The sequence below is a fragment of the Aotus nancymaae genome, unplaced genomic scaffold (genome assembly GCF_030222135.1).
Source record: "Aotus nancymaae isolate 86718 unplaced genomic scaffold, 86718_ANA_hifiasm-v0.15.2.pri h1tg000083l, whole genome shotgun sequence".
NCBI classification, from domain to species: Eukaryota; Metazoa; Chordata; class Mammalia; order Primates; family Aotidae; genus Aotus; species Aotus nancymaae.
The window spans coordinates 8,662,026-8,684,049 of record NW_026988498.1 but is presented as its reverse complement, the minus strand read 5'-3'; the positions used below and the strand labels follow the sequence as shown (position 1 = coordinate 8,684,049).

The window sequence follows — 22,024 nt, the reverse complement described above, 5'->3', positions numbered from 1 at the left end:
GAGGAGAGAAGGAGGAGAGGAGAGAAGGAGGAGAGGAGAAAAGGAGGAGAGGAGAGAAGGAGGAGAGGAGAGAAGGAGTAGAGGAGAGAAGGAGGAGAGGAGAGAAAGAGGGGAGGAGAGAAGGAGGAGAGGAGAGAAGGAGGAGAGGAGAAAAGGAGGAGAGGAGAGAAAGAGGGGAGGAGAGAAGGAGGAGAGGAGAGAAGGAGGAGAGGAGAGAAGGAGGAAAGGAGAGAAGGAGGATAGGAGAGAAGGAGGAGAGGAGAGGAGGAGAGGAGAGAAAGAAGAGAGGAGAGAAGGAGGAGAGGAGAGAAGGAGGGGAGGAGAGAAGGAGGAGAGGAGAGAAGGAGGAGAGGAGAGAAGGAGGAGAGGAGAGAAGGTGAGGGGGGAGGGAAGAAAAAAGAAGGACAGAAAGAAAAAGAGAAAGAAGGATAAGAAAGACAAAGGAAAGAAAGAAAAGAGAAAAGAAAAAAGAAAAGAAAAGAGGGAGGGAAAGAAAGGAGGGAAAGAAAAAGAAAGAGAAGGAAAAAAGAAGAGAGGAAAAGGGAAGTTCCGGTATTCCTGTGTGAGCTCGGCAGGCCCCTGGGCTGGTGGAGTTCCTCACAGGCTGCACTGACGCCCTCCCCCAGAGGATGTGTAGGCATCAGAAGCCTTGACATGGGAGGCCTTGACATGACCGAGCTCCCTGGTGCAGCCCTCCAGGGAATGTGTGTGCTCAGACACAGGAGAGCCATAAAAGGAATGACCCCAAAGGGCTTCGCTGTCAATGCCAGCGTATGAATCTGTAAAACAATGATCCATCTCGGGTTTCCCTTTGACCAGGGGGTGGAAAAGATTCAGGGTGAAAGGAGAGTGTGGATCTATGGCGTGCCGGAGGGATGCTCACAGAATTGCCTGGGAAAATGTAAGGGCTGGATGGTCCCAAATGAGATGGGAAGATTCTTTGGAGTGGAAGGGAATCCTTTCCTGAGCCAAACGGGAAGGAGCATGATGCCCAGGGTGAGACCAGGCTGCAGGGCTGCTCCATGGCTCGGGAGACCTGGGCCACTGGTCTGACGTGGAGCGGACCCACAGGAAGGGCCAAAGAGGAGATTCTTTCTACAGGGTGGAGGAGGTGGGGACAGAATTAAGGAGAGTGTAAATGAGCCTTCGATGATGGAAAGTCCACGCAAAGATGGACAACGAAATACTATTACTTTAACTGCAAAGTCGATGCACTTCATATAAATGAGCTGAAACTGTCTGCATCCAAAATATATGTTATAGACGTCAATGACAGCAGGCTGTCCTGAGGCTCTGCTGTCCCTTCCTCAACCCCAAGAGTGACTGCACGATGAGAGGCAAAGCAGAGGGAAGGACAGAGACAAGGAGTCCAGGCCTTTATCCAGACAGACATGGCGGCGAGGACCTCGAGCCCTGGATTTCTCAACTGTAAATGGAAATAGTGATTCTAGGTTCCGTGAGCGTTCAACCTAAGTCTCGCTCTGTCACCCAGGCTGGAGTGCAGTAGTGCAATCTTGGCTCACTGCAACCTCCGCCTCCTGGATTCAAGTGATTCTCCTCCCTCAGCCTCCTGAGTAGCAAGATTACAGGCACCCAACACCAAGCCTGGCTAATTTTTATATTTTAGTAGAGACAGGGGTTTCACCATGTTGGTCAGGCTGGTCTCCAACTCCTGAACTCAAATGGTCCACCGACCTCCGGCCTCCCAAAGTGTGGGATGACAGCCGTGAACCACTGCTTCTGGCCTAATGCTTATATTTAAAGAAATGTCCTAGGGTCGCATTGGATGGGATTAAGTACAGAAAGTGCCTGGCAAACGAGGTGCTCGGCAGAGGCCGGCTCCCTCCTCTCCACCCCAGGCTCATCTTCAGTGTCAGCTGAGGAATTCTGGTTTTGCTACATACGCACAGTCTTTTTGGCTGGTCAAACTGAGGCTGCTCGAAACACTTGCATTTGAACTGTCCAAGCTGCTGCCAAGGTGGAGTTTCCTCATATGTCTCACGACAGCCGTGGCATTAAACGCTTGCTGCAATTTCAGGAGGGAACAAAGCAGATCAATATTTCAGATGATCGGAAAAGACGCCAACTGTGTTTTCTCGCTCACCACGTTAGCCTACGCATTTCAAACTCCTTCAGTCATTCTCGTGCTAATCAAGAAAGAAAACTTACGTTTTCTTCCAAAAGTTCACTGATTTATTAAACCCTTTCCCCAACTAAATATTTTAGAGACTTAAAATAGTTTTCTTCTGACATCATAAACACATAGAATAAATGTAAACAATTCTCTCTGTGATTTAAAAGACATGACCTTTAGAATAAAAGGCATATTATAATTAATACCTTAAAATGTTAGATTTGAAATTAGCTTTTATTTTCCTATTGTTGGTACTTTTGTCTGAAATTATTTAGGCTGATGCAAAAGTAACTGCCATTTTTATCGTGACTCTTTTTTTGTTGTTGTTGAGACGAAGTCTCGCACTGTCACCTGGGCCGGAGTGCAGTGGCGTGATCTCGGCTCACTGCAACCTTCACCTCCCAGGTTCAAGCAATTCTCCTGCCTCAGCCTCCAGAGTAGCTGGGATTACAGGTGCCTTCCACTATGCCTAGCTAATTTTTGTATTTTTAGTAGAGACAGGGTTTCACTATGTTGGCCAGGCTGGTCTGGAGCGCCTGACCTCGTGATCCACCCGCCCTGGCCTCCCAAAGTGCTGGGATTACAGGTGTGAGCCACTGTGCCCAGCATGCTATGACTTTTAATGGAAGAACCCGCAATTACTTTTGCACCAACCTAATAATAGCACTTCCTCTGAGCAAAGCAGGCCAGCCAGTAAAATTAATTTTGTTAGGGTCTTGTCTTTCACCATTGGCCCTCATGGCAAAATAGTCAGCTCCGAATTACTCATGCTGATTGAAACACGGAGGGGAGGTCAGGTAATCAACAGATGATCACAAAACCTCTATGATTTAAATCTGTCAAAATTTATCAGGAAACATTGATGAGCTCAACTCAGATTTCCTGTTTTTTTTTTTTTTTTAGATGTAGTCTCGCATTGTCACCCAGGCTGGAGTGCAGTGGTGTGAATCTCAGCTCACTGTAACCTCCACTTCCCGGGTTCAAGCAATTTTCCTGCCTCAGCCTCCCAAGTAGCTGGGATTACAGATGCGTGCCACCATGGCTGGCTAATTTTTTTGCATTTTTAGTAGAGACGGGGTTTTACTATGTTGGCCAGGCTAGTCTCCAACTCCTGACCTGATGATCTGCCTGCCTCAGCTTCCCAAAGTGCTGGAATTGCAGGCGTGAGCCACTGTACCCGGCCAATTTCCGAGAAACAGCAGACGAGGAAGAGCTGGTATTGCTGTTTCTCATCACAGAGGGGAAGTGTTTCATCACACACTCCATCCCTCGTGCACCACAAGATTCCCTCTAAGTCTTTATTACTAGCGGTTAAAATTAGCAACATTATTCAGGTGAAGTTCTGGGGATTTCAGAACTGCTCCCATTGGAGAGCCAGTGTCATGAGGGGTTAATCCACAGGGAATTTGACATGCCCCAGACTTACTCTCCATTTGCTCTTGGCGAAGTTCTTCCGGATCTGGGCGCTGACGGACTCGTGGATGTTTTTGTTGAGGGCCGTGTCACCAGCAATCCTGAAACACAGGCAAAGGTGCTTTTTCCCAGCCCTGACACTGCGTCTCACGAGGGGAAGTCTTAGCCTCAGGAGAGCCGAGGCTCGGTCTGCAACAGGGTGGCTGGCTACTGCCCTTCCAGGCTGCTGACGTCACCATCACCTGGCCACTCCCTTTATAAACCCACCCATTCTACTGCCCTCAGCCCAAAGTCCTATCCCAGCTTCCACACTCTGTACCCTCCCCAGACCTGCCAGCACCCTCCTGGCTGACTGCTCACTGGCCCTCATTTTTTCCTTCTTTGACCCCAATTCCTGTAACATCAGAATCCACAGTGACAACGTTTCCCGCCCTCTCCCTTCCTCTCACCCCCTCTGCCTCCACACAAGCTTTTGAGCCACCATGCATCACCGCCGGAGTCTCACACTTGTTCCCCAACTGGCCTCACCACCAGACGTCCTCCCAGCCTGCTTCCCAGCTTCCTCAGACCCGAGGTCCCTCCTCTCTGCCTTCCCCAGGGCCTCCGCCCCCAGGACCACACTCACGTCCGTGGGCTGTCAGCTTCATCTCAGCACAGCTGAGCCCTGCCACATTCTGCTCTCAACACCCGTAAGCCCGTGCTCCCCACCTGCTCTGCGCTGGGTGAGAAGATTCCCAGCTCCACTCAACCCCGCCTGGTGCATCCTTCACCCTTGCATCTCCTAGAAATTCTCAGAACTTCAAGGACGGCATCCACCCTGCATTCACCTGGGCCCCTGGCAGCCCCGGGTAGGCTTTGATTTAGCGCTGATTCCTGAACCTTCCGCGAGCAGACAGGAACGTACATTTGCTCCTGGCCTCCTCTCCCGACAGTACCCTCCATCCCACTCTTTCCGCCCTCTGCTGTCTCTTTCTTGAGTCTTTCTTGTCCCCTTCTCTCTGGGCTCACAAACTCTAGGCTGAGAATTACCTGGAGATCTCCCAGCTCTTTCTTCCCTCCTGGACCACAGCCTTCCTTCTCGACCACAGCCACCTCCTCTGCCTGCAGGCAGCCACTTGGCCTTCCCCCAGAGCCGCTTGTGCTCTGCTACCAGACTTTCCTGGTCTTTGATCCTTCTCTCTTCCTTTCCCTCTAGCACCAAACTATTCAATTCTGGGTTAGTGTCTAATGCCTAAGAAAGAATTTCATGAATCTTGCAGAAGTTAAGGGGATCAGCGTCAGGGACCAGCGTTCCCGGCTGGAAGGTAACTGGCAAGGGAGGAAACCTCTCAGCCCCGAGACACTGACTGCCCTGGACACAAAACAGCCCAGACACCACCATCACTTCCAACTACTTCCGGAGATGAAAGGTACATGGCTCAGGCGTGTTCAGACAAAGCATCCCAGCCAGACTTTCTTTCCCTTCTGGACTGCAGACATGGTGGACAGAGTCGATATTAAATCGGTGCCAGATTGGCCTAAGTTTAGAATCCAGGTTGATGTTCCCAGCTCAAAACAACTCTTCCTCCACCACCTTTTCCCAGCAGAGCTGAAAACACACAGCCAAGAGGACACTCAGGAAATAGCTTAAGAGAACCAGGTTTCCATTTCCAAGAACTGTCAACTGCCTTCCTTCCCAGACACATATTCCTGAAACAGAAATAGAATATTTGAATGGCCAACTACATCTGAAACAAGAGTAACAAGTCAGGGAGGATGAAAGAATGGGAGACATCTGTATGAAGCTTTTTCTCCCGGAAAGCCCAGGGCAGAGATTCCTCCTGGACCCTGTTGAAAGGCTACATCCTCAGGAAAGGATGCCAGTCCAAGCTTGCAGTGGCCAGCTCTTTCTTAGAAATGACAAGGCCAAATCAGTGGGAAGTCTGGAATTCCTCGGGCTGAGCAGCGCTGCTGGGCAGAGCCAGGGTCCAAAGCAAACAGGCTGGGGCAGGGGTCGGGGAGGCTCCAGGCCTTGGGGTCCACCTGCCTGTTCGCGGTGTGGTCCCAGACACCATGGCCTGAGGCCTGCTGCCTGTACTCTGTGTCCCAGGCTTTATCTGTGGGTTCACGTGTGCCCAGATGTAAGAAAACAGAAGCTTCTAATTATGTTAGGAATGTTTCATGTCCATTTCCCACAGTCCTGGGCTGTGCAGCAGTGGGAGTCCAGCTAGGCAGAAGGTGGCCCCCAGGCTGCGTGTTACCCGGACTTCCTGCAGTGGTGCAGCCACCTCCGGCCACAGTAGCACACTGTGGCCCTCCTCCAGTACGAGGTGCAATGACAGTGGTGCCCCTGCTCACGATAAGCTAGGAAACTTGCAACAGAAACATCAGGACAGCGCTGATGCTCAGTGCCACTAACTTCAGCACGCTTCCTGGACATTGGAAGGGATCCTGGTGGTCACCCAGATTGTCCTAGAAATTGACCAATGCTTCTGATACAGCAGGACTGCTTTATAAATCCGTATATAAAAATGTAGGCAATGCTATGGGCGAACATGCTTCATGCATGTCTGCCTTGCTTTCTGTTTTTTTTTTTGACACAGAGTCTTACTCTGTCATCCAGGCTGGAGGGCAGCAGAGCGATCTCGGCTCACTGCAACCTTCGCCTCCAGGTTCAAGTGATTCTTCTGTCTCAGTCTCCAAAGTAGCTGGGATTACAGGCATGCACTGCCATGCCAGGCTGATTTTTGTGTTTTTAGTAGAGACAGGGTTTCACCACATTGGCCAGGCTGGTCTTGAACTCCTGACCTCCAGTGATCCTCCCACCCTGGCCTCCCAAAGTGCTGGGATTACAGGTGTGAGCCACCGCACCCAGCCAGCTTTCTCGTTTTAACACCTACCAGAACAACACAGACGGCATTTATGTGACCACACCTTTTACAGCCTGTCCCACTACCCAGTGCTCAGGGACCGTCAGCCTCATCTCGCCTTGCCTTTTCTGGTTTTGTGTTTTGTATGTGGTCTCTTCTACCTTCATGGCTGTGAGTCTGCGCTTTTCCAGCCACCTGCTCAAGATGGGCTTGGTGGCACCTGGCGTGTATCCCAGACAGCACTGGCCAGTCCTGGGCCACCTCCCAATTCCTTCAGCCAACTGGAGCTCAGGTGGCTAGAGCCCGGGAGACGGGAAGGAGCCTCAGTGAACATTCAGGAGTGGAATGTGGCTACGTGGCTAGGCCTACAGTACTCAGATATTTGGCCAAACACTAGTTTGACGTTGCTGGCAAAGAGATGAGATAAACATTTCAATCAGTAGACTTTGAGTGAAACCGACTAGAGGCCATGCCATGGGTGAGCCTTGTCCAATCAGTTGATGGCCTTCACGAAAAGCAGGAAAAGGGACTGCTGTCTCTGTCTGCCTTTGGACGCGAGCTGCAACATCAGCTCTCCCCTGGGTCTCTAACCTGCTGGCCTGCCCTGCAATTTTTTTTTGTTTTTTTGAGATGGAGTTTTGCTCTTGTTGCCTAGGCTGGAGTGCAGTGGCATGATTTCGGCTCACTGCAACCTCCGCCTCCTGGATTCAAGCGATTCTCCTGCCTCAGCCTCCCGAGTAGCTGGGATTACAGGCACGCACCACCACGCTGGGCTAATTTTTTGTATTTGTAGTAGAGACGAGGTTTCACCATGTTGGTCAGGCTGGTCTTGAACTCCTGCCCTCGTGACCCACCTGCCTCAGCCTCCCAAAGTGCTGGGATTACAGGCATGAGCCACCGTGCTCGACCCACAGATTTTGGATTTGTGGTCCCCACAATTGCATGAAACAGGCTAAATCCTTAAAACAAATTAATCTCTCTCTCTGTCTCTTTCTCATCACTTCAGCTTGTTTATCGATGAGTGTAGAGGTAGATGCTCAGAACCACTGAGCTGGAGGAATGAGCTCTGGCCAGCGCTGCCCTGGTATGGGGCCTGGGTTCCGTCCTGACCCTGGACGTTCCCCACACTGTGGCCATCAGTCGGCAGCCTGTTGGGGCCTCAGCACACACCACAGAGAGAATGGCCATCCTCAGTGAAAGGGGCAGGAACCATCTGCCAAGAGGCCAGCTGCCTTCCACGGAGGAGCTTTGAAAAGAGCCCTCTCCTGTCCAGAGTGATCTGTTTTGGGGCTAAGGAAGGTGTCTGTGATTGCCACGGCCTCCCTCGCCCTGCGTGGCCCTGATGAAGTCAGAAGAGCAAGGATGGAGTAAGAGATGATGCTCTCGGGGTGTCAGCGATGTGCGGAGACCACAGCTTCCAGAGTGCTGCCGTGATGAGGCGGGCACCCCCACCCTGGAGGAATGACTCCGCTTTCTGCCAGCTCTCTGCTGAATCTGTGTTCTCCTTTGCCCAGGCAATTTTACATAAAAGAGATAGGTATATCATTAATGCAGGCAAGCGGAGAGATTCAGTGATGCTTGGGTCAAGTGCGTTAGTTTTCATCCTTTTCCAGGGTTTGACTTCTTGGGGGGTTTAAAATGTACTGTAAAAATGATAAAGCCCTGGGAAAAGTCACCTCTGAATGAAGGCATTCACAGATAGGCTCACAGGCTATGACATCTTGCGATGCGACATGGGCTGATAACTCTGAGGCCTTTGTCTCTAGCTTGACCTCTTCCTGGACTCCTGACTCATTCAGCAGAGTGACCACCACGGCTCTCCATCAAGACGGCTCCCAGCACGTCCGGTACAGCGTGCCCCAGGCTGAACTCACGCCTCCAAGCCTGCACCCAGCACAATCATCGCCCCCGTCCCTTTAGCTGGAAACCTGGGGATAATCCTAGACCCCTCTCTTCCTCATCTCACCCTGCCACTGCTCTGCCCGATGCCCATGGCTTCTCAGCCCCTGACAGTCACTCACAGCCCTCCCTGCCCCGCCCCATCCCTGCCATGCTGCCTGGGCACAGGCCACTGTCACCCTCCTCTGGCCCAGCCCCCTTCCCACCTCTAGGCCGCACCTTCCGGCCACACTCCCACCCCCGCATCTCCTGCCAGATTGGGTTTTCTAAAATCAAACCTGAGCGCCCCATCTGAGAGATGTTAGGGACCCCAGTGCCCAAAGGGAAAGGTACAAATTCCTTGCGAGAGTCATAAATTAATGGCAACCTCGATGTATCACAGATGTGTCAGGCGTAACACTTCTTCCTCGTCACACGTATTATCTCACATAACCCCTCGAAAAGACCTGCGGGGTGTGTATTACTGTTATTCATGATCCGATTGGACAGGGGCAGCCCAAGGGGCTTGGAGCTCGTCTGCACGGGTAATGAGTGCTGACACCAGGACCCTGCCCTGCCTGCTACTTCCTGCCTTCCCTCCCAGTCTCATCCCCTGCGTCCTCCGTCCTCTCCTTCTCTGGAATACCGAGTGCTCACGACCATGAACGCACGTGCAGTATTAAGCTCCTGTGTCGTAGGCGCAGGTGCCCGTCTGCCTGGAATCCCCTCCTCTTCCTGCTGGTCTGGGGGACAGCGTCTCATGGTGTGGCACTCAGCGTGGGCACCACCTCCCACTGAGCCCACTGTGCCCTCTGCCAGCCTCCTCGGGAAAAATGACCTCTCCCTACCTTGTTTTTTCCAAAATGGTCGGTGAAGGAGAGGGCAGGTGTGAACGGGCCTTTTTCCTGCCTTCTACAGAGCAAGTATGGATGGTAAAACCCACTAGAGTCATCGCTCCCTTTTTTACTGAGGTCATTTTTCTTCTCTGTAAGATAATCTCAAAAGTCTTATAGCTTTAAAGGCCTATTATTTATCAAGTAAGAAAACCTTCAGTATCTTTATCATCACATACTTTGACTATTGTCTAAAGTGACTTAAACAAAATCAAGATGATACACAGTCATGACTGTTCACTTCTTCAGATCACTCTTCCCTTCTCCCCCAACTCTCTCCTTTCTTCTCCTTCCAGTGTGATGGTGAAGATAAATCACTTTGCAATCAGACAGTTCTGGATGGAATCCTGGCTTTGCTATTAGCTAGCTGTGTAGTCTCGGCTAAGTTAATTTATCTTTTTTTTTTGAGATGGAGTCTGGCTCTACTGCCCAGGTTGGGGTACAATGGTACCATCTTGGCTCACTGCAATCTTCCCCTCTTGGGTTCAAGTAATTTCCAGGCCTGTCTCTCAAGTAGCTGGGACTACAGGCACACACCACCATGCTTGGCTTTTTGTATTTTTAGTAGACATGGGGTTTCACCATGTTGGCCAGCCTGGTCTCAAACTCCAGACCTCAAGTGACCCACCCGCCTTGGCCTCCCAAAGTGCTGGGATTACAGATGTGAACCACCATGCCCGGCTATCTCTCTATTTATCTCTGAAATGAATATAAAACTTCACAGCGTTATTATAAAGGAAAGAAAGAAGATAATACATTAGAGCAATTAGCCCGGTGTCTAGAATATACTAGAGACTCAGTAAATGACAGGTGTTATACACTGAAATACTGTGAAATGGGGTCAGGACATTGTCTGTGAGCAAGTCCCCTTTAGAAGGCTGACCAGCCAACAAGACCCTGGAGGAAATGCTACAGAGGTTGGTGGGGGACAAAGAAGGATGGTTTTCCGGAGTGATTTTTAGGGGGATTTTCTGCTGACCTCAAGGTTCTGTCCATTTATTTTCATTATCTTTGGTATTTTACAACTCTCGACATTTGTTTACAATGGAGGCTCATGGTGCTTACATAACAATCACTACAGGCCGGGCATGGTGGCTCAGGCCTATAATCCCAGCACTTTGGGAGGCCAAGGTGGGTGGATCACATGAGGTCAGGAGTTCGAGACCACCCTGGCCAACGTGGTGAAACCCTGTCTCTACTAAAAATATAAAAAAATTAGCTGGGCATGGTAGCGGGTGCCTGTTAATCACAGCTACTTGGGAGCTAAAGCAGGAGAATCCCTTGAACCCAGGAGGTGGCGGCTACAGTGAGCTGAGATTACGCCGCTGCACTCCAGCCTGAGCGTCAGAGACTCCATCTCAAAAACCAAACCAAAACCAACAAAATAATTGCTACAATAAACTAAGCATTTCTGATGGGCCAGAGAGTTTCTGTGCTAAACCCTCTACGCCACCTGAGGTCAGAAGTTCGAGACCAGCCTGGCATTAACTCCGTTGTTTCTTATGTCGATAATCTGCAGATTAGATATTGTTATTCTTGTTTTAACAACGAGGAAACAGGCTCAAAAAGTCAAGTGTAAACCTAGCATCGCAGCTAGCTGATAGTGAAGCCGGTTTCTAAACTAGTGGCGCAAGGCAAGGTAGCCTCACAGCCACTGCTGAAAATGTGTAGAATGCCATCAGCTATCAATTAGTCCCTCTAGAGCTGACGAAACACGAATTTGAAGAGCATCTTAAAAGGAAAAAATACGTAACTTCAATTCATGTAACTACTGAGTAATAAACTCAAGGAATAAAACTCCGATCCTAATGCCTCATCGGGCGATTACCTTCAATATTTCTAATGACTTTCCGTAAAGTGCAGAAGCAGTGATCTTTGCATACTGATATGGTCTGGCTGTGTCCCCACCCAAATCTCATCTTGAATTCCCATGTGTTGTGGGAGGGACCTGGTGGGAGGTAATTGAATCATGGAGGCAAGTCTTTCTCGTGCTGCTCTTGTGAGCGTAAGTCTCTCATGAGATCTGATGGTTTTATAAAGAGGAATTCCCCTGCACAAGCTCTCTCTCTTTGCCTGCTGCCATCCATATAAGATATGACTTGCTCCTCCTTGCCTTCCACCATGATTCTGAGGCCTCCCCAGCCACGTGGAACTGTAAGTCCAATGAAACCTCCTTCTTTTGTAAATTGTCCAGTCTCAGGTACGTCTTTTTTTTTTTTTTTTGAGACAGAGTTCCACTCTTGATGCCCAAGCTGGAGCACAATGGTACAATCTCAGCTCACTGCAACCTCTGCCTCCCTGGTTCAAGCGATTCTCCTGCCTCAGCCTTCCTAGTAGCTGGGATTACAGGTGCACGTCACCATGCCTGGCTAATTTTTCGTATTTTTAGTAGAAACAGGGTTTTAGCATGTTAGCCAGGCTGGTCTCGAACGCCTGACCTCAGGTGATTCACCTGCCTCGGCCTCCCAAAGTGCTGGGATTATAGGCGTGAGCCACGACGCCTAACCTCGGTATGTCTTTATCAGCAGCATGGAAAGGGACTAATATACATACTAACTCTCATGCGTGCTTCCAGAAGCTGTGTCCTGAGGGCGTGAGAGTTCAAATGTTGGCTTGGGGAAAGGAGGAAAGTCACTGGCCAGAATGAGATGAAATTCATAATAATCCCGTGTGGATTTCATAAACGAGAACAGCCAACAGGAAATTTTGCGCCCCTCTGGGTGGCATTAAATGGCACGGTCTGCCGAGTGGGTGCTTTCCTTACCATGGGTGCCGAGCTGCCTGCTCACACGTGTATCTTTTATTCGGGTCCTTCTCCATCAGGTTCCGAATGAAGTCTTTTGCTGTCCAAAAAGAAGCCACAAGGGAAGGAATCACTTTGCAGCTTGAGATGTGACGATATGATCCCACCAGGTCTTCAGGAAGAAAGTGTGTAACATGAAAAAGACGCGACCAGCCCTGCTGTACCTTGGACGCAAAGGCACCAGCATGTGGGGAAAGGAAAGCCAGGGCTTGGCACTCCAGGGTGACCCAGTAGTGAGGAGGCAGCCTGGGACCGTGACTGCCAGCTCCAAGGCCCTTATCTCCAGTGGTTAGTGATACGCAGGCTGAGAGAAGAAATATCTTGGCAATCATGTGCCTCTGATGAGTCCACCCTGCCTTAGAGAACTGTTCTGGTGACATCACCTCCATGTGTTAGACGTGGCTGATTCAATTAAACCTGCTGAACACCTGCTGAGCCCCCCAGGTCCTGGGCTAGGCTCTGTGAACACCAAGTCCCCAGAAAGCACATGTGTGGCGTACTCTGCCTACTACAAACCGTGGAGCAGGAAACCGTGATGCAGGGAGCTGTGCCCTGCTGGGGGAAATGGGGAGTGCCTGGCAGCCCAGGAGAGGGCACGGCCCAGAAGCAGGACCCTGGGGAAGGGAGGGGCCGGTGGCAGAACTGATGACATCATGGTCAGGTCCAAAATCTGCTGCACTGCACAGCGTGGCCCCTCATCGTCCACAGGACTGGGCTTCTGGAGGAAGGCCGTGCTCTTCTGAGCTCAGAAGGAACATATTTCCCATGAGGCTTTTTCCTGCAAGCCTTGTAGAACTATACTCTGGGCCCACGTTTTCGGAGACTGAAGATGAAACCAAGGCATTTCCACGTAGGAGGAAATAACATAAATAATAAAATGCTCTCTTTGAATAGCTCATGGAGACTATAACACATTGTCCCATTCATGATTTCAATTCATCCTTCTGCTATACTCTATGGCAGATGGAATATTATTACCAGCCTCATCTTACCAGTGAGGAAACTGAGGCTCAGAGAGGTTTCATTAATTTCTACAGGCCTTGATTTTGATCTTTATCCCCGAGGAAGGAACAGCGAATTTCCCTAGAATGTTTCAGTGTGGCATTTCAAATCCCGGCTCTGCCACTTACTAGCTGTATGATTTTGGTCAAGTTATTTCACCTTCTGGGGCCTCGGTTTCCTCATCTGTCAAAAGGGGGTAAGAGTAATACCCGCCTGACAGGCTGTCCTGAGGACTGAGTGAGTCAGCACACAAATAGTGCTAACTTATGTGGAGCACACAGTCAGAGCTCAATAAATGCTAGCTACTATTGGTTTACTCCTGGAGCACCCAGAACTCCACAGCTAGGAGAGGTGGATGAGGGGGTCCCCATCTCTCAGCATTGCTCGAGCCAGATGCCCCAATCTTGTCCTCTTTCTTTGCAAGTCAAACCCAAATATATAGCTCATGAAGCTTCCTGAGAGCTGCTATGAACTGTGCGCCGTGAGTGTGTTAATCCCCCACAGTTCATATGCTGAAATCCCAAACTGTGTGATGGGATTTGGAGACTGGACCTTTCGGGGGTAATTAGCTTATGAGGGTGCAGCCCTCATGAATGAGATTAGTGCCCTTATCAAAGAGACCTGAGTGAGCCTCTTGTCCCTTTTGCCATGTGAGGACATGGTAAGAAGGACACAGTGAGAAGACAGCAGTCTATGAACCAGAAAGTGGGCCCTCACCAGATACTCAATGTGCTGGTGACTTGGTCTTGGACTTCCCAGCCTCCAGAGCTGCGAGAAATAAATGTCTGCTGTTTAACCCACCCAGTCTATGGTATCTTGTTACAGCAGCCAACCAAGACAGGACCCTCAGGACAGTTCTGAGCCCCGCAGGGTCCCCTGGGTCTCCCAGGGTCACGTGGTCTGGGTGTAAGTGTCGCAGGGGTGGCCCACTGGGAGCTGCCCGTGGGAGACCTACCAGAGTCGGAGATGTCATCCCAGTAGGGAGAGTCAAACTCATATTCCGCCTTGAGGATCTGCTCAAAGAGTTTGGAGTCATTTTCATCATAAAAAGGAGGGTAGCCACACAGCCTGGAAGATAAAACGGAGTAAACGCTGGAACATCTGCGTATCCACTGTGGTGATTTTACACTTGGCCCAGAAGGAAGAGACATTATCAACTGAGTTAAGAAACTCTGGCAAGGCACGGTGGCTCACGCCAGTAATCCCAGCACTTTGGGAGGCCAAGGCAGGCAGATCACTTGAAGTCAGGAGTTTGAGATCAGCCTGGCTAACATGGTGAAACCTTGTCTCTACTAAAAAATAAAAAAATAAAAATTAGCTTGGCTTGTTAGTGGACGCCTGTAAGCCCAGCTACTTGGGAGACTGAGGTGGGAGAATTCTTGAGCCTGGGAGGTGGAGGTTGCAGAGAGCCAAGATTGTACTGCTGCGCTCCAGCCTGGGTGACAGAGTGAGACTCTTGTCTTAAAAAAAAAAAAAAAAAAAAAAAGAGAAAGAAAGAAAAAGAAAGAAGGAAAAAGAAAATCTGTACTGTGTATGTTGCAAATACAATCTCAGCCAAGAAACCACACATTCCACAGGCATAGGTGGCACAGAAGTAAAACTGAGATTTAATAAATAGCCAAAAGGGTCAACTCACGTCATGATCAAAGGTAAATACAACTACTGAAGTCCCCCTTACTCTGCACAGCATTAACCACAGAATCCCACACATTCTACAAACCTACAGATAGCCTTCTGCGCAGAAACATTACTGATCTACTGTATGTAATATTGTCCCTAACAGAGGATGAGCTGATGGCAAAAACAAACACAATATATGCTTCATATCCATTTCAGGGCCCTTCCAAGTTCATTTTATTTCAGAAATCATCAGAGGAAGAAAATGACATTCTATGACCTTGAGTATCAAGTTGCCACAAGACCTGCACATTATCACCCTCATAACCTGCACCTCCTCAGGCTACCAAGCCCAAACTGGGGACACGGAGGTTTGCGGTTTTGGCCATTGACATGTAGTAAGTATCAGCAGGGCTAACACAGGTCGTACAACTGCAATATCATAATACCATCCATTTTTCCACAGAACCATTTCAAGGTTGATTTTTAACAGATCATATTGATCCTGGTTCAAGTGACTTATAATTGAGAGTTCAGGCGGAACAAGAGTCATCTGACACACATAATGGGAGTGGCAATTCTGATTAACTAGACCCACTACAATCCATCCCATCAAATCATGGATTCTCATTCCAGTTCTGCAATCAGTTTCAATGCCACCTTTACCAGTGATGCTTTTTATGGACCAAAATTTCCTTCCCTGAAAACACACAGGGCTGGCCTAGAAAATTCCTAATATTTTTTCCAGCTTTAAGATGCTGTGGCTCTATGATTCGGTTGGCTGGCTTAAACACTCAGGAAAGGACCTAGAACATGCGTGGGGCCCATGTGGAGGCAGGGGCAGGCCTTGGTGGAGAATGGATGGCCAGTAAGAGGTGGGCCTAAGGCTGCAGCTGTAAGTGACCACATGCAGCTGTAAGGCAGGGGAAGGAAGGCGATGCTTGATTCCAGAAGGCCAGGGGAAATGCCGCATGGTGGAGAACTGGCTTCTCTGGCTGCGACAACCCAGAGGGTGGCAGCCACGTGGGAGCTTTTTTTTTTTTTTCTTTCTTGAGACAGAATCTCCCTCTGTCGCCCAGGCTGGAGTGCAATGGCGTGATCTCAGCTCACTGCTACTTCCACCTCTCGGGTTCAAGTGAGTCTCCTGCCTCAGCCTCCTGAGTAGCTGGGATTACAGGTGCCTGCCAGCAAGCTGGGCTAATTTTTGTATTTTTAGTAGAGATGGAGTTTCACCATGTTGGCCAGGCTGGTCTTGAACTCCTGACCTCAGGTGATCCACCTGCCTTGGCCTCCCCAAGTGCTGGGATTACAGATGTGAGCCACTGCACCCAGCCCATGGTGGGAGTTTTGACTGAAACAAGCCCTGAATTGTATCACATAGACCAACACTGTTCAATACACAGCCATAGCCTAGAGTCCAGTCTAATGAGAAGAAATTAACGAGAATCAACAGACTGCAGGACTGTGAGGGATTAGGCTGTCAGCCAATAAGAAATGCAATAGAGATTAGAAACACCATCTTGGTACCACCGTTCCTCAGCTGTTCCACCCATGGGACGCATATCACCAGCCACTGCTGCGCAGGGGAGTGCCTGATGACATTTTTAAGGCTGTGAGACATTCTGTGGGCCCATAAGAATCAAAATCATCTATCCCTACAAGGTTGCTTTAGGGGCTAAGAGCCTGGAAAATTTCATTTTTAAAGATGTGCTGCTTTTGGTGAAATGAACAAGAGCCAGGGCTTCCGAAACCACCAGGCACATACTTCACTGCCCACGGAAACCCTGGAGCCGTGAGACGGGTCTGCCCATTCCTCCCATAATGAGGATTCGGGCAAAATGAAATGTGCAATTAGGAAACCCAGAAAGAGCAAAATGTTAGCTCGTCTTGGAAAAAAACGAAATTCTAGCTATGTGAGGTTTTTATTTACAACCGCGTGTGTTCTACTTTAGGGGTTGGCTTTCTTTTCAAGGAAAAAATGCTTTAAGAAAATTCCAAGAAAGATTTATTCTCCGGTGCCAATTTTTAAAATGTATATTCCAGTTTTTTCTGGTCTTAGCTCTTTTTTGTTTCTGTTTTTTTTTTTTTTTTTTTTTTTTTTACAGAATATTGTGTTCATGCGGTTGTACTGAGGACAGGGGAAAGGAAATGGATCGTGGCTTGAGCTTGGAGCCTAAGTAAGTTAAAATTAGGAAAAAAGACTGAAACATAAGGATTGTAAAATAACAGAAGGGTAAATAGAAGTTACAAATTCTTCCTTAAGGATCTAGAAATTTCAGGCTGGGTGCAGTGGCTCATGTCTGCTATCCCAGCACTTTGGGAGGCTGAGGCAGGCAGATCATGAGGTTAGGAGTTCTAGACCAGCCTGGCCAACATGATGAAATCCCATCCCTTCTAAAAATACAAAACATTAGCTGGGCATGGTGGCACGTGCCTGTAGTCCCAGCTACTCAGGAGGCTGAGGCAGGAGAATTGCTTGAACCCGGGAGGTAGAGGTTGCAGTGAGCTGAGATCGCACCACTGCACTCCAGCTTGGGCAACAAGAGTGAAACTCCATCTCAAAAAAAAGATACAGAAATTTCAGAGAGCTCCCTGGCCAAGCTAAGTGACAACCTTGGGCCGTTTAACTTCAGTGCCCATGGGGCTGTCCATTCACACTGGTAATCCCTCAGTTATTTACTAACGTTCCAGAAGTGCGGCTTCTTTTACATTTCAAATCCTTTAAATAATCTACAGATTATATCACCAAGGGTCCTCAAAGGCAATGACAAAGTTCCTGATTCAGAGTAACACTTGCATCTGCAACTGTCACACCCAGTCAAGGCAATTCACCTTCAAAGCATTCTTCATTGCCTCCATCCCAGCCTCAGGTCTATCTTCTAGAAAGAACTCTTAGACCTTACAGTCTTTCCTGCTGCCCTTCTCCCTGCTACCCTCAGCCCCTTGGGTCTACAGGTGCTCAAAGCTCAGCTGCAATGAAGCCCAGGGTCACGGGTGCTCTTCCTTCTGCTTCTCACACCTCCCTTTTCGTATACAGTCCTCGCACAACCCCCATTTTAAAGGCAAAGAAACTAACATGCAGCAAAATCAGGACTTGAGCCGATTCTGTCTGATTTTAGGCCTGGGTTCTTAACTATTTTGCTTATGCACTAAAGGGAAAGAGACTCAAGAATTGAACTTTGTGCTTCAATCAGACTTTGCATTCTTTCTGTGGGGCGTTTGGTTTGCCCTATCTGCTTCTGCATCTGCAAGTGGAACCCTCTGATGGGACTCTGCCTCTCTAGCCCCATCTCGGCTCACTGCAACCTCTGTCTCCTGGCTTCAAGCGATTCTCCCCTCCCAGGTTCCAGAGTAGCTGGGATTACAGACACCTGCCACTATACCTGGCATTTTTTGTATTTTTAGTAGAGACGAGGTTTCACCATGTTGGCCAGGCTGGTCTCAAACTCTTGACCTCAGGTGATCCACCTGCCTTGGCCTCCCAAAGTGCTGGTGTGAGCCACCACACCCAGCCACGGTCTCTCTTATTAATTGGCCAACATACACATACTTACTTGGTGCCTCAGGCATACTGAGCACTCATTCATTTGTCAAGTGTTTGCTTTGCAGCTACTATGTACCAGATACTGGGTTTGACACTGGAAATGCAATGCTAAGTTAAGAACCACTTTCCGCCTTCGAGAGCTCAGAGTGGTTGAGAGAGGCATATACAGAGATAACGACACAGGCGACAGTAATAACAGACATCTGAAGAGGCCATTCTGGGTGTACGAGGGCATGCAAGCCAGGCAGCTTTGAGGCAGTGAGGGAGGTAGATGCCTATGCTCTGTCTCAGGGGATGAGCAGGAGTTTTACGGGAGAAACGGAGACTGCCAGCAGGAGTGGCTGCCCAGGAATAGGGCACAGGACTTAAAAGAGCAGTTGATCGGAGCATGTTAGAGCAGCTCTCTGTGCGGTGCAGCATGTGAGTCGGTGCGCAGCAAGAGCTGAGGCTGATGTGACGGACAGAGGCGAGGCCTGGGAGGCTGCCTGCCCCACCCTCAGGTGGGTGGTCTATCCTGCAGCTGGAAGGAAGCCCCTGAGAGGTGTAGACAGAGGGGCCACAGGGACAACCGGCTTTGCAGCTGAGAGGTGGCGGGTTTGAAGCAGGAAGACAAGTCAGCAGCCTGCCGCAGCCAGAAGAGACAGGAGGGACAGACGGTTCAGACCGAACTGCACAGATCTGGTGTATGACGGTGTCAACAGCGAAGGCCAGGAGGACTCAAAGTTCCCCAGCATGGACTAGAGATGGCGCCCACCGCGTGAAGAATGCAGGACAAGGAGCAGGTGGCCGGGGGGCCTGGCTGTGCCAACCACAGCACCTGGTGATTCCAGCTCCCTCTTCAGTGGGCACTGCCTGCTCAGCGAGGCCGCTCTGGGCAGTTCCTTGTAGGTGGGGTGAGTAGGAGAGAGGGCAGCTAAGCCAACTCCCCAGGGCAGCCCCATCCCTGGTAATTAGCTCTGATCATTACACTGGATCTTGTCTAGGTGTGGACTGAAGACTGAAAGAAAGCAGGGAAGAGGGCAGAGCACAGGCCAGGAGGAGAGACCCCCACTCAGTGGCGAGGCTGTGAGAGAACTCACGCTCGCGGCTGCAACCGTGCTGGGCCTTCCAGTTCATTCCACATGAAGCTGTGCAACAAATCCCTTTTCCTTAAGGCAGCTGAAGAGAATCTGTTCTGTGCAGTCAGAACTGCCAACATCCCACAAAGGATAGAGACGAGTGATCCCTTCAGGCCGGGGTGAGCTGGACCAGGTACTTGTGAGGGATTCAGGTGAAGGCAGCCAGCAGGCAGCTGGAGTTGGAGGCCTGGTGCCAGGGACAGGTGTGTCCTGAGGTACTGGGACCCAGCTATCAGCACGTGCATGAAAGCCAGGAGAGCAGATCAGACCACTCAGTGGGGTTCTGTAGACACAGCTCAGGGGGCACACACAGGCCCTCCACAGACCTGATCTGGCCCATGATGTGTTTGGCCAGCAGCGATTTCAAACAGATGTCACTTCGAGTGGCCAGAGACAGGTGCTGGTTTCGCCAGAACACCACAGCTCCCAAAGTCCCTGTGTCTTGGCATATTCAAGCATGTTCGTATATGGATGAGAACAGACTCAGATTCCCCGGAAGCCTAGCATGGCTGGCTGGGTGAGAACAGCTAGTTTATCCACTTCTTTGTGTGTGCCAGCAAGCCCCCAGCATGGAAAAAAATCACGTAGCTGATCACGTATTACGTTATCTCCCTGGCCCTCCGCCTGCTCAGTTGGTAACTTTGAGTCAAGGGTCAAGGATGGAGCTCAGGAGAAGGCCACTTTGACAGGTGGGAGGAGCCTCAACTCTGTTAGGCTCTGCTACACTGCAGAGATGCAAAAGGGGTGAGCCCTGCCAGCCAGGGCCCAGAAGTGGACGCTCCAGGGCGAGTGGATTCCTCCTCCACAGCTACAGCAGGAAGGCAGGAGAGAGTGAGCAGCTTCACAGGTAATCATGGAAGGCTTCCAGGAGGAGGTGTGACCTGCATCCACTGCAGTGATTCAGGCTAGGAAGCTTATATTAATAAAACCGAGGGCTGGGCACAGTGGCTCAGGCCTATAATCCCAGCACTCTGGGAGGCCAAGGTGGGCGGATCATGAGGTCAGGAGATCAAGACCATCCTGAGCAACATGGTGAAACTCCATCTCTACTAAAAATACAAAAAAAATTAGCTGGGTGTTGTGGCGAGTGCCTGTAATCCTAGCTATTTGGGAGGCTGAGGCAGGAGAATTGCTTGAACCCGGGAGGCAGAGGTTGCAGTGAGCCAAGATTGTACCACTGTACTCCAGCCTGGTGACAAAGTGAGACTCTGTCTCAAAAAATGAATGAATAAATGAAAGAAAGAAAGAATGAATGAATCCACCCGTCAGGGAGTTCTCTGTCCTCTGGCTGTCACCAAAGACTGACTGAGCGCTGACTAGGTCCCAGGCATGGAGCAAGTGGTCAGAGTCCCTATTCTCATGCCATTTACATTCTAGTTGGGGGTCAGAGGGCAGACACCCAACACTAATCTTCATAATAAACAGGAAGTATAAAAACCACCAGGAAAGGTAGTTTAAAGCTGGTCAGGGGAAGCCTTGCATCCTCACCGAGAAAACTCCTTTCTACACACGGCTCTCTGTGCCCAGGGTTGCTCCTCGCCCACTGTGCACAGATGTAACCTGCTCATGTGCAGAGCCCCGTGCATGCGGCCCATGCTCAGTGATGTCGTTCTTGATCCCCTCTGGCCAGGGCAGGCCCCAGCTGGGTATTCTCCAAGTTTCCTAGACGCCATCGTCAGCCACGCGTGTTGGCTTCTATCTGTCTATGTCCCATTGTCTTCTCTTATAAAGTCTGAGCCCCCCAAGGGTGGTGATGTCTCATTCCTTTTTGCAACCCAGGTCCCAGACCCGTATACATCACGTGCTCAGGAAAAGGTGGCTGGATGCACGAGTCGTTAAATGCCTGCGTTTCAAAGACAGCCATCTCCCACCCTACTTGGTCCCTCTTCAAATAGGTCTCATTATTCACACTCCAGCCCACCTCCCTCTTGGGTCCTCTCAAGAAATGTAGAGATATCAGCCAGGTGCAGTGTCTCACGCCTGTAATCCCAGCACTTTGGGAGGCTGAGGTGAATGGATCACTTGAGGTCGGGAGTTTGAGACAGGCCTGACCAACATGGTCAAACCCTGTCTTTACTAAAAATACAAAATTAGCTGAGCATGGTAGCGGGCGCCTGTAATCCCAGCTACTTGGGAGGCTGAGGCAGGAGAATCACTTGAACCCAGGAGGCGGAGGTTGCAGTGAGCCGAGATCGCGCCATTGTATTCCAGCCTGGGCGACAAGAGTAAAACCTCATCTCAAAAAAAAAAAGAAAAAAAAGAGAAAGAAATGTAAAGATATTATGGTTTATTATCATGATTATAACGTCTACTGTCCCACCTTGATTATGAGTCCCTGAAGGACACAGATTGTGCCATGTCTAGCATTTTGTATCTGTCTTTTTTTTTTTTTTTTTGAGATGGTTTAACTTTGTTGTCCAGGCTGGGAATGCAGCGCCATGATCATAGCTCACTGCAGCCTCGAACTCCCCAGGCTCATGCAGTCCTCCTGCCTCGACTTCCTGAGTACTGGGAACCACAGGCATGTACCACCATACCTGGCTAAGTTTTTGGTACACACAGGGTCTTGGTGTGTTGCCCAGGCTGGTCCTGGGATTGCAGGCACGAGCCATCACACCTAGCCTGTATCTTTCATTAGCACTCAATTCTCTCTCTCTCTCTTTCTCTATCTACCTACCTACCTACCTACCTACCTACCTATGGAGTCTTGCTCTGTTGCCCAGGCTGGAGTGCAGTGGCGTGATCTCAGCTCACTGCAACCTCTGCCTCTTTG

General features: G+C 49.9%; 1 protein-coding gene across 1 annotated transcript in view; it reads right to left on the bottom strand.

The window, feature by feature from the left end:
- Nucleotides 1-388: 388 nt before the first annotated feature.
- CAMK1D (calcium/calmodulin dependent protein kinase ID) overlaps nt 389-22,024 on the bottom strand; it is a 446,292-nt gene continuing 424,656 nt past the window's right edge. The window contains exons 7-10 of the mRNA XM_012443436.3: nt 13,928-14,040; nt 11,932-12,010; nt 3,561-3,648; nt 389-2,026 (exon numbers count right to left, since the gene is read on the bottom strand). Coding sequence (XP_012298859.1) covers nt 1,874-2,026; nt 3,561-3,648; nt 11,932-12,010; nt 13,928-14,040 — 433 coding nt within the window. The 3' untranslated portion in view covers nt 389-1,873. The remainder of the gene's footprint in view (nt 2,027-3,560; nt 3,649-11,931; nt 12,011-13,927; nt 14,041-22,024) is intronic.